At 41.9% G+C, this 12,632-nt stretch overlaps 1 protein-coding gene across 1 annotated transcript in view; it reads right to left on the minus strand.

Annotated features, from left to right (window-relative positions):
• The window catches only part of rasgrf2b (Ras protein-specific guanine nucleotide-releasing factor 2b), a 265,513-nt gene that overhangs the window by 224,639 nt on the left and 28,242 nt on the right, over positions 1 to 12,632 (minus strand). Inside the window, exon 2 of the mRNA XM_041185342.1 lies at positions 9,930 to 10,036. Coding sequence (XP_041041276.1) covers positions 9,930 to 10,036 — 107 coding nt within the window. The remainder of the gene's footprint in view (positions 1 to 9,929; positions 10,037 to 12,632) is intronic.

Raw genomic sequence — 12,632 nt, forward strand, 5'->3', positions numbered from 1 at the left:
GGGACTTGCATTAGTATTACAATCCTGGCCCTGAAAAGTGGCAGATTATGACTTCATGTAAATGACTCTGGCCAAATACAGGGATATTGGTAAGCCTGCTAGTTGTAGCTATTTGTATTATGTAAGGCAATATGTTTGACTTTCATTGCTGTCCAAAAGCAGTATAGCACTGTAGAAATAAAATGTATAACATATTGTTCAGAATGACATGGAAACATGTTGAAAGAATGCAAAGCCATTTACTCCCACCAATCGCTCAAGAATCCTAACATATTAGAGATTGTTATTAGAGTTCAAAGAGGCAAGAAGCCTGTCAATAATAGACAAATAACATGGATACATGACACAGTTTCCACATGACTGCCACTTTGTTGGTAGAAGTTCAAATAAGGAAGGGCTAAATTGGAAAGTCCACGAAAGCAAGTGTGAAGATTGTGATGTGTGATTAACCTGTGCCCGTTGATTGCAATATAAGCAGTACGTCACTTTGTGCTGTATGCTCATTTGAAAGATCTCTGCATCTAGCCATCTGTGTTCAACCCATGTTTTTACTAGCTAAACACACCTGAAGAGGGCCAATATCTTGAGAGCTGAACATGTCTTAAAGCTGCACTTCTTAAAGCTAGCCTGCACCTCTGAGAGGAAAGGTGCATTGTAGCTGCAGCAGCTGCGGGGAGTGTTGGTTGAAGAGAAAAGATCTGGGATAGAATGAAGAATGGAATTACAGAAAAGAGACCAGGCTCCACGGTTTTTGGACGCTGCACTGGAGGGTTTGGCAGAGGTGGTAGAAAGGAAGAAAGAAGTCCTGTATCCGCCGAGTGGGGGAAGGAGGCCTTCCAGGCACACCCTGAAAAGACAGTGGAAGCAGGTGGTCAGTGCTAGGAGTCAAGCCCCAAGGACCAAGATGCAGTGCCACGAGAAGTTGAATGACTTCACACAAGTGGTCAAGGTCAGTGAATGTATCTTCAGGTGCCATATCCTACCAACTGCAGCACTAGTCTCAGATATTGTTCAAAGTACATTTTTATTCTTTGGGAAGAAGAGTGGGCAAATTGCCAATGCAATTTTAACACAATTAGTCTTTTGTCCTGTAAATTCTTATCCCCTGACGCTAATAGCACTTCTTTAATTTCCTCAGTAGAAAAGTTAGGTTTCATTAAAGATTGTAAATTGTAAATCCACAGGTTTTCCAAATACAACGGCCCTGTCATTTTCCATGTCCAGCTTCATTTGCACTTTCTTCATCAATGGTCTGCTCAACAGTAACGCTATATTGCTAGACACAATGTCCGTGCTGATGAAATGATTGACTCTGGCTATCTTACAGGGAATCACTACCCTTTTTAAAGATTTTAGGGTATTATCATTTCCAAATCTAAAACTGGTGGAATTCTCAAATTCTTTAACCTTATTCCAATCCTTGTCATTTAAGGAATCCAGGTAGCATTTTAACCAGTCTATTCCACAGACTGTAGACACGCATCCACTATCTAGCACCGCACAGTTAAAGAAATCTACAACCAATACATTCATCAATGGGCTGAAACTTCTCGTAACTAATACAATGCCCTCTCTTTGGTCAATATTTCCATATTCTTCTTCTGAGTCTTCTGTCTCATTTTTAATTTCAAACACCTTATTATACCATTGAGGACAGTTCATTGCATAATGGTATTTTGAATCATATCTAAAACACCAATTGAGTACACCCTGGTCATTTCTGGGGCTCTTTCTTTTGTTGTAATTACCCAATTCTTTTCTCCTGCCATAATTGTCAAAGGTGTTTCTGTCCTCTGTGTTTAGTTACAAATCACCTTTCATAATGACATCTGCACCTCCTGTTTCTAAACAATCTCACCATCCTGTTAACATTGTACCCTCCATTTTCTGTCTTACTGCTAAATGATCCATTTGTGCCATGAATGCTGCCGGAAAGGAATGTTTTCTGAAGAATTTTTTTAAAGAGCTCTGACATCTGTTCTAGCAGTGTGTGTTTTTCCGCAAATTTAACTCCTGTCAAAACTAGAAGCCTCTCCATATTCGATACTCAGGCTCAGTCTAGTAGCTTAAATGCCAGCGCTGATTGGGGAATTCCTAGATGGAACTTTTACAATCTTGCATACAGTCTACTGAATTCCATTATGTAATCTTCTACGGAATTATCCTCCAACTTTCTAAATTTGTCAAAATATGATCACACATCCTTTTGATAGATTTTATCCATAAAATCTAATAATGTTTCCAAACCTTCATCTGTGTCAAAATGCTCAGGCTCCAACTCTGAAAATACTTTGCATCTCACTTTACTTTTGTATGGTAGCTAAAGTGCCAAGGACATTCCTTGTTTCTATTTTGGCAAGGAATTAACCCATGTCCACATAGTTACTTCATCCTTCCTTGCTCAAAGGATTCACTCTCAGAAAACATTGGTGGATAATCATACCCCGAAACTCTACATTTTGATTCAGCCTTTTTGAGTGACTCCAAACCACTCTGTTCTTCAAGTTAACTCCAAATACAGTATTTTGTCCGAAGAAAGCTTAGTTTCCAATCTTTTTGCTTACAGGTAGAAATCATTCTCTGCTACCACTGTTAAGCTCCAATAGCTGTTTGGCAATAAATATTGAGACCAAGACAGGCTCCTTCAGATAGAGTTTTATTTCTGGTGCATAAAACTCTCCACAGAGAGAGCTTGTCTCACCTGTTATCCCTTTTATATATCCAAATGGGTACTAGAATGTTAACTGATACTTAGCAACTCAACTCCTTGTGGGTTAACTGTTTCCTTTCCCAACAGCAATTATCACCAACTCCAGCCTGGAAGGAGTCAAATCAATAAAAGTTCATCACCACAGTTATCTTCAGAACCACTGGCAATGTGATCCTTGCCCTGTTCTGAAGTTGCAATTGTAGCAATAGGTTGCAACAGGCGGCAGATTAAGGATGTCCTTATTGAAGCACTGAAGTATCAAACATTGTTCCTCTCTGAGGCTCATGTGGGAGAATTGCTCCCTGAAGACTCTGGGTGGGTATGTTCTTCTGCTGTGAATCCTTCTCCCTTCTCCATCTTTCAGCAGTTTGTCCTGTTTCACATGGCCTCAAATCATTCTCTAAATCATGCTGTATTCCAAGGGGAATGTCTACTAATGTACAAATGTCTGCAAGGCAGAAGCCTTGAAGTCAGCACAAAGTTCCTCAGAACCTGCTACACCACTCCCTATAGATTTTGGCAACTTGAAATTACTATGGAAAGCACTAAACATTTGTACAATCATAGTAAAAATGTGTAGAAATCAATCAGCAACTAACCTGTAAGTAGTTGATGATCCCTTTAAATACTGCTGGCATGGGAGCGTCCTTCATGCTGTTCAGCTGTGTGAAGTTGAGTTATCTGGAAATTGAGCTGCCAAATGGCACCACTGACTCAAGCCAGTGCAGCATGCTGATTGATATCACAATCTTTCTGCTTTGCATACTTCCAGAGGATACTTACTGCATACATGCAAAACCTGCACCGATATGGCATCCGGTGCGATTCATCTCACAATTGTCTGAGTATGCCATGGATGCCACTTTGGAGTAAAATTTTTTAAATGGGCAATAATGCACCCAGTTTTTCACCCAAAATCTAATTTAATTTGCTTTTTTAATGCCAAAGTATTTTCTTCCAACAGTTTCATGGCAGTTCCTGTGAACGGAACTTCTCCACCATAATTCAGTAATGTTTTGCCTGCCTTTGCAGACACTATGGGTGAGATTTTCTGCACCGTCCTGCCACCGCAACCTTCCAGTCCTGCCGCAAGTCAATGGACTTCTGGTCGGGGCGCTGCCTCGCCTGCAGCAGGTCCCCCCTGCAACAGAGCCGGAAAATCCCGGCCTACGTGATTCAAGGCTAATAATTCCTCTAACTGCAACAAATTACATATTCATAATTGGTATGGACCCAATTTTGAATCGACAAGACATCAAAACGCAGATTATGAAATATATATCTGGTTGTGTACAGCCTCGTCCCCTCTTAGCCTAGTTGTCAGAAAATGGGGAAATAATAATGGGGAATCAGGAAATGGCAGAGAAGTTGAATAAATACTTTGCTTCAGTCTTCACGGTAGAAGACACTAATAGCATTCCAATGCTAAATAATCAAGGGGCAAAAGAGGGGGAGGAAATAAATACAATAACTATCACTAGAGAAAAAGTACTGGGGAAAGTAATGGGGCTAAAGGCTGATACGTCCCCTGGACCTGATGGGTTGCATTCTAGGATAGTAAAGGAAGTAGCTACAGAGATAGTGGATGCACTGGTAGTAATCTTCCAAGATTCCTTAGATTCTGGACAAGTCCCAGAGGATTGGAAAACTGCCAATGTAACACCCTTATTCAAAAAGGGAGGGAGAAAAAAACTGGTAATGATAGAGCAGTTAGCTTAACATCTGTCATTGGGCAAATGTTAGAGTCTATAAAAGATTTAATAGCAGAGCATTTAGAAATGCATAACACAATCAAGCAGAGTCAGCATGGCTTCATGAAGGGGCAATCATGCCTGACAAATTTATTAGAATTCTTTGAGAAGGTAACTAGCAAGATAGACAAAGAAGAACCAGTAGATGTAATATATTTGGATTTCCAAAAGGCATTCGATTAGGTACCTTACATAATAAGATAAGATAAGAGCCCATGGTTTTGAGGGTAGTATATTAGCATGGATAGAGGATTGGCTAACTAATAGAACATAGAGAGTTGGGATAAGGGGGGCATTTTCAGGATGGCAACTTGTAACTAGTGGAGTGCCACAGGGATCAATGCTGGGGCCACAATTATTTACAATATATGTTATTGACTTAGGTGAGGGAAGTGAATGTACTATCGCCAAATTTGATGATGATACAAAAATAGGTGGGAAGGCAAATGGTGAGGATGACACAAGGAGTCTACAGAGGTTAAGTGAGTGGGCAAAAAAGCGGCCAATAGAATATAATGTGGGAAAATGTGAGGATATGCACTTTGGCAGGAAGAATAGAGAAGCTAAATATTTAAATGGAGAAAGACTGCAGAAGGCTGCAGCACAGAGGGATTTGGGAGTCCTTGTGCATGAATCCCAAAAAGCTAACATAAAAGTTCAGCAGGTAATAGGGAAGGCAAATGGAATGTTGCCCTTTATTTCAAAGGGAATGGGGTATAAAAATAGGGAATCTTGCTAAAACTATACAAGGCACTAGTTAGACCACACCTGAATACTGTGAACAATTTTGGTCCCCTTATCTAAGGAAAGATATACTAGCATTGGAGGCAGTCCAGAGAAGGTTCACTAGGTTGATTCCGGGTATGGGGGGATTTTCTTATGAGGAGAGGTTGAGTAGTTAGGGCTTGTACTCGTTGGAGTTTAGAAGAATGAGAGATAACCTTATTGAAACATATAAGATTCATAGGGGGCTTGACAGGGTAGATGCTGAGAGGTTGTTTCCCCTTGTGGGAGAGTTTAGAACCAGAGAGCATAATATCAGAGTAAGGTGTTGCCCATTTTAAACAGAGATGAGGAGGAATTTCTTCTCTCAGAGGGTTGTTAATCTGTGGAATTCTTTACCGCAGAGGGCTGTAGAAGCTGGGTCATTAAGAATATTCAAGGTAGGGATAGACAGATTTTTCATCAGTAAGAGAATCAAGGGTCATGGGGAGAAGGCAGGAAATTGGAGTTGAGGATTATCAGATCAGCCATGATCTCATTGAATGGAGGAACAGGCTCGATGGGCCAAATGGCCTACTTCTGCTCCTACATCTTATGGTCTAAATACAGCAAGAAGTCGAGAGCAGCAACAAAGTAAGACAGCTAAACCACATTGCTGTGGAATTTAAATGAATTTTAATGTCATTTCAGAAATACACAAACAGGTCAACTTAACAACTGATTCAAGACATTATTTAGTGAATTAAACCAATGATATAGAAAATTCTGATAGATTTATGAAGCAGTTCAAGTTGGTTGGGCCAGGACACTCTCCTGAGGAACTGCTGTAGCAATGAGCTGGCACTGGCATCAGACAACCACAAACATGTTTCTTTGTGCTAGGAACGACTCCAGCCGGTAGAGTTTTCCCCTGATTCCCACTGACTTCAATTTTATCAATGATTCTTAAAGCCACACTCAGTTAAATGTTGCCTTGAGTCAAGGGCAGTCACTCACCTCTGAAATTCAGCCCTTTTGACCACCTTTGGAACAAGGCTGTAAGAAACCCAAACTGAGCATCCTTGAGCAAGTTATTGGTGAGTAAATGTCTCTTGATAGCAATGGCACCTTCCATTACTTTGCTGATGACTGAGAGTAGATTAATGGGGCAGTAATTGGCTAGATTGGATTTGTCCTGCTTTTTGTGAATAGGACATACCCGGCCAATTTTATACTTTGTTGGAAGAGTTGTCAGTGGTGTAGCTGTATTGGAGCAAATTCGTTGACAGTGTGGCTAAATCTGGAGCACATATCAAGTACTAGTGCTGGAATATTGTCAGGGCCCATAGCCTTCGCTGTATCAATGCACTCAGCCATTTCTTGATAACACATGGGGCTAAATCTCCCAGTCGGCATGCAGGGTCAGGCCCGACATGCCAACGCGTAAAATGACAGGCGATGACATCGTGCTTGCATCCCGACGTGATTGTGCATCATTTTGATATTTCGTTTGGCAGGCACACACTGGAGGCGGCTGACTGCCCGATAAGCTGTCAACGGCCTATTAAGCCCATTAAAAAACTAACTTAACTTGTTAACAACGCTGGCCGTCCAACCTTAAGCAGCCTTTGCGTTTTTCAGGAAACCTCATCCACGGGCAGGATGAGGTTTCCTGAAGGTTCTACAAAATTAATAAATTTTACTTACTTCACAAACGTCCCAGCTCAAATGATACTGTCACATGAGGGGACATGTTTAAATAAATTTTCATTTTTTAAAAAAGTTTTCACAACCATTCAATCTCCTCGAGACAGCTCAGTGCCTCAGGAAGATTGCTGCGCTCTCTCCTGAACATATGCGAAAGAACGCTGGCCCTGACTCTCCCTCCTCCCGCCGCCCGCACAGGTAGTGCTGATTGGCCCGCCTGCATAAAATGGCGGCGTGCAGCCGATCGCTGGCAGCCCAGCCTGCCCACCATAGGAAAAATCATCCCCATGGGGTGAATTGAACTGGCTGAAGACTGGCATCTGTGATTCTGAGGACATTAGACGGAGACTGAAGATGGTTGCAAACGCTTCAGCCTTGTCTTTTGCATTAAGTATTTATATAAATTTTACTATAAGTTTTACTATAAGCTGTTAACTTTTACTTCTTTAATTTTACTAAAATCAATCTGAGATTTGTGAGATAGAAAAATGTTATTGCCACATGATGACAAGATTTACTGATATGCAATAAAAAGTAATAACATTTGATGATTTTCCTGTACAGTGTGTCTGCCAAGGATGCTTCAGATCCCATGCGGCGTTTTGTTGGCTGTATATATGGTTTCTGGTTTGCTCATTTGAACTGTAAATTTCATTAGGTTAGATAATACATTTACAGAAGCTATTACTGATAAGAAATTTGATTGCGCCTGAGGATATTTGGTCCAAAGAAACCTGCAGTATGACACATCTCAAAGCCAAGTGCTAAGATTTACACACCTGGGCCTCTGCCATTGAATTTGCCAACATTTGCAAGATTGGAGGAGGACCCTTCATTTGTCTACAGTTGGCGAGCTCTTATACCACTAGATGCATTATTGAGATCTGTCATTGCAGCAAATCCAGCCAAAGTAGGGTGGCTGAGTAGGGTGCAGGAATGGTTGCGGAATATGCTGTGCCCTGACTCTGATACAAGGTGTAGTTGCTCACTTACATAAGGGCATACAGTGAAAAAGAAGGTTTAGAGGCAAATCTTCAGGGATCCAGACAATAATCTCAGCCTGGAACCTAAGGTGATCCCATTGCCTCAGCTGCTTAGCCTGGTTGATAAACAAGTTTGAGCTGGGTGAAGGTTTTACCCCCTGCAGACCATCAATACTTCAGTGATTTCAGACCTGATATATTTGGTCCCAATCTAGCTTCTGGCTGGTTCGTCATACAGCCCTTGAGTACGCAGGCATAGCCATAAATTCTCATGGTCACATTTTTAAACTCAAAATGTTGTGATGAATGAGAGGGAATTGTTGAGTGGGCTGGAGCAGGAGGGAAAGGGCTGTGCTGTTGAGAAGAATGGATAAATGGAGAACTCCACTTACCCTGCTTACACTTGTGAGGTCAAAGTTCTGCTTGCACGGCATTCAGGTTTGAGCCTTTATGCTCCTGGAGCTGACAACCTCAGCAATCTCACTCCATGCCTGGTGCACTTGGCTCTTTGCGATCTTCCTCCCACAGACTGGAATGAGAACATTCTTCCTCAACCTGACCTCTTCCAGCCAAACCTCTAGGGAGGCCTGTCTGCAATTCATGCTGAATAGCTCGTGTTCCACCGCTCCAGAAGCAAAATCTTGCAGAAGGGAATGCAATCTCATTCTAACAGGAGCATTCACACTTCATGCAATATCCTGATGCAAATCTAAGAGTTAAAAAGCTCAGGTTGTTTTCTGTGATAGAGTTGGATGATTAAATGTTGTGGGGAATGAGTTTTACAAGTGGGGTTTTGTGACTGAACTGTCAGCACTCTATTTATATAAAAAGGCCGGAGATAGGTTTCCCATTCTCTAAATTGAGTTTTATTTGTGAGGAGTAGTTTGAACAATATTCACTGCACTACATTATAATTTTACATGAATGACACAGTAAGAAAAATTGGGTAATCTAGAAAACTAAAGTAATGCATTAAATTCATTTAAAGAAGATAAATAAATATTAAAAATAAAATCATTCCATGGCACTGTGGAGAGCTCCTGTTCTTCTGGCCAACATTCCTCCCTCAAACAATGCCAACAAAATCTAATTGTCTGGTCATTTAATAATTTGCAAATTTGTGGTACCTTACATTTGTCTACAATAGTGATTGCACTTCACAATTAATTAATTGGTTATAGAACATTTCAGATTGTCCTGAGAATGTGTTATGCATTGTAAAATGCACTATTTATTTTTTACAACTTAAACTTTGATCCATTTTCATGAGACATAACACTTGTATCTATTTTGACAAGCAAAGTAACTGTATAACTCCTTCCACACAATAATACTCATTCTGATTCACTCAGAAGAAGCTATAATGCTTTTACGCTTTTCATTGATTTTCCAAGTTCTGTTAAAAGTATTTTTTTTTGATTCAGTCAAGCAATCAAGACATTAGACAGGAAGAGAACATTACCAGTTTACACCACTAGTTCTGCCCCATTCTTGCTGAAATCCTAATACATGGCTTTGTCATTTTAAAACCTTTCTAGCATCCATGCTCCACTCTTTACAAACTCCAACCAATCCAAAATTCCTCAGGAAGTGCTTTGGCCCTCACAAAGTTCCTGCACTCTTATCATTTCCTGTCCTTGTGAAGTTCCATTAGTTCCCTGTTCCACTGCAAGTTAACTTCCAGAGATGGATCCTTGCCTTCAAATCCCTCCAGGCTCCCATTCCACTCTGAGTGGATTTTTCTGGTCACAAATGCATGTTGTACCCTCCTACTACCATTCCTCTAAGTCTCTTCACTTAATCTTTGGAAGCTGATTACTCAGTCACTACCTCCTGCCACTGGATTTTCTCCCAGAATGATTTCCTCTGAGCCTTCAGAAACCTTTAAAAAAATCCATCTTTTAAACCATGCTTTTGCTTTCCCTTCCTAAATTCTTCCTTTATCAGTTCATTACCAATCTTCTGCCCTGTAAATGTTCCAAGGCATCTTTTTTAAGTCACGATGTTAACTGCCAGTTTTTGTCATCCTAAGGGCAGTTTATGGATTCAAATATAAAAAAATATAAGTGGTTGTACCTGGCCTGTTGAATAGCATCCACCCATGTTTCACAGTCAGCCTCTTCTTCAATTCGGAGCTCCAGTGGTTTATATCCTTCATGGCCAAAATTTATAGTAAAATAATGCTGCACAACAAACAGAATATTACAATATTAATCATTATATTTTTCGATGGTGCTATGAAATATCAGAACAAAAGGTGTTTTGGTGACATTCAGATTTAACCAAAATTTTGCAAAATAAAATTCGAAAGCATCCATTAGCAAAAATAAATCTGACAATTAATAAACCTAACTCAAATACTGAAAACATCCAGCTCCAGCTGTGTGTTAAGTTATAGAGATGGGTCTTGTCATAGAAGGGAGCACTGACTAAGTGTATATGGAATGTTAATAAATCGCTTCATGATATCATTGGCAAATGCACTGCCCAGTTTATTGAACCGCTCAAAACAAAAACAGAATTACCTGGAAAAACTCAGCAGGTCCGGCAGCATCGGCGGAGAAGAAAAGAGTTGACGTTTCGAGTCCTCATGACCCTTCAACAGAACTGATTTTTCTTTACAATAAGAGGGGTGAAATATAAGCTGGTTTAAGGTGGTGGGCGGGGGGGTAGAGAAGTGGAGAAGGGGGGTGTTGTTGTAGGGACAAGCAAGCAGTGATAGGAGCAGATCATCAAAAGAGGTCACAGACAAAGGAACAAAAGAACACAGAGGTGTTGAAGTTGGTGATATTATCTAAACGAATGTGCTAATTAAGAATAGATGGTAGGGCACTCAAGGTATAGCTCTAGTGGGGGTGGGGGCATAAAAGATTTAAAAATAATGGAAATAGGTGGAAAAGAAAAATCTAAATAAATTATTGGAAAAAAACAAAAGGAAGGGGGAAGAAACAGAAAGGGGGTGGGGATGGAGGAGGGAGCTCAAGACCTAAAGTTGTTGAATTCAATATTCAGTCCGGAAGGCTGTAAAATGCCTAGTCGGAAGATGAGGTGCTGTTCCTCCAGTTTGCGTTGGGCTTCACTGAAGCAATGCAGTAAGCCAAGGACAGACATGTGGGCAAGAGAGCAGGGTGGAATGTTAAAATGGCAAGCGACAGGGAGGTTTGGGTCATTCTTGTGGACAGACTGTAGGTGTTCTGCAAAGCGGTCACCCAATTTACGTTTGGTCTCTCCAATGTAGAGGAAACCGCATTGGGAGCAATGAATACAGTAGACTAAGTTGGGGAAAATGCAAGTGAAATGCTGCTTCACTTGAAAGGAGTGTTTGGGCCCTTGGACGGTGAGGAAAGAGGAAGTGAAGGGGCAGGTGTTACATCTTTTGCGTGGGCATGGGGAGGTACCATAGGTGGGGGTTGAGGAGTAGGGGGTGATGGAGGATTGGACCAGGGTGTCCCGGAGGGAACGATCCCTACGGAATGTCGACAGGGGGGGTGAAAGGAAGATGTGATTGGTGGTGGCATCATGCTGGAGTTGGCGGAAATGGCGGAGGATGATCCTTTGAATGCGGATGCTAGTGGGGTGATAAGTGAGGACAAGGGGGACCCTATCATGTTTCTGGGAGGGAGAAGAAGGCGTGAGGGCAGATGCGCAGGAGATGGGCTGGACACGGTTGAGGGCCCTGTCAACGACCGTGGGTGGAAAACCTCAGTTAAGGAAGAAGAAGGACATGTCAGAGGAATTGTTTTTGAAGGTAGCATCATGGGAACAGATGCGATGGAGGTAAAGGAACTGAGAGAATGGGATGGAGTCCTTACAGGAAGTGGGGTGTGAGGAGCTGTAGTCGAGGTAGCTGTGGGAGTCAGTAGGCTTGTAATGGATATTGGTGGACAGTCTATCACCAGAGATTGAGACAGAGAGGTCAAGGAAAGGAAGTGTCAGAGATGGACCATGTGAAAATGATGGAGGGGTGGAGATTGGAAGCAAAATTAATAAATTTTTCCAAGTCCCGATGAGAGCACGAAGCGGCACCGAAGTAATCATCAATGTACTGGAGAAAGAGTTGTGGAAGGGGGCCGGAGTAGGACTGGAACAAGGAATGTTCCACATACCCCATAAAGAGACAGGCATAGCTGGGGCCCATGTGGGTACCCATAGCCACACCTTTTATTTGGAGGAAGTGAGAGAAGTTGAAGGAGAAATTGTTCAGTGTGAGAACAAGTTCAGCCAGACGGAGGAGAATAGTGGTGGATGGGGATTGTTCGGGCCTCTGTTCGAGGAAGAAGCCAAGGGCTCTCAGACCATCCTGGTGGGGGATGGAGGTGTAGAGGGATTGGACGTCCATGGTGAAGAGGAAGCGGTTGGGGCCAGGGAACTAGAAATTATTGATGTGACGTAAGGTGTCAGAGGAATCACGGATGTAGTTGGGAAGGGACTGGACAAGGGGAGAAAGAAGGGAGTCAAGATAATGAGAAATGAGTTCCGTGGGGCAGGAGCAAGCTGACATGATTGGTCTACTGGGACAGTTCTGTTTGTGGATTTTGGGTAGGAGGTAGAAGCGGGCCGTCCGAGGTTGGGCGACTATCAGGTTGGAAGCTGTGGGAGGAAGATCATTTGAACCGCCCAGTTGATTGAACTGTCCAATAACAATGACATAGGAACAGAAGTAGGTCATTCAGCCCCTCAAGCCTGTTCCCTCATTCAACGAGATCATGGCTGATCTATGACCTAACTCCATGGACAGGATTTTAGGCCTTGTGTCGGGACCCCTATGTTTGGTTCAAA

The sequence above is a fragment of the Carcharodon carcharias genome, chromosome 4, assembly GCF_017639515.1.
Source record: "Carcharodon carcharias isolate sCarCar2 chromosome 4, sCarCar2.pri, whole genome shotgun sequence".
Taxonomy (NCBI): Eukaryota; Metazoa; Chordata; class Chondrichthyes; order Lamniformes; family Lamnidae; genus Carcharodon; species Carcharodon carcharias.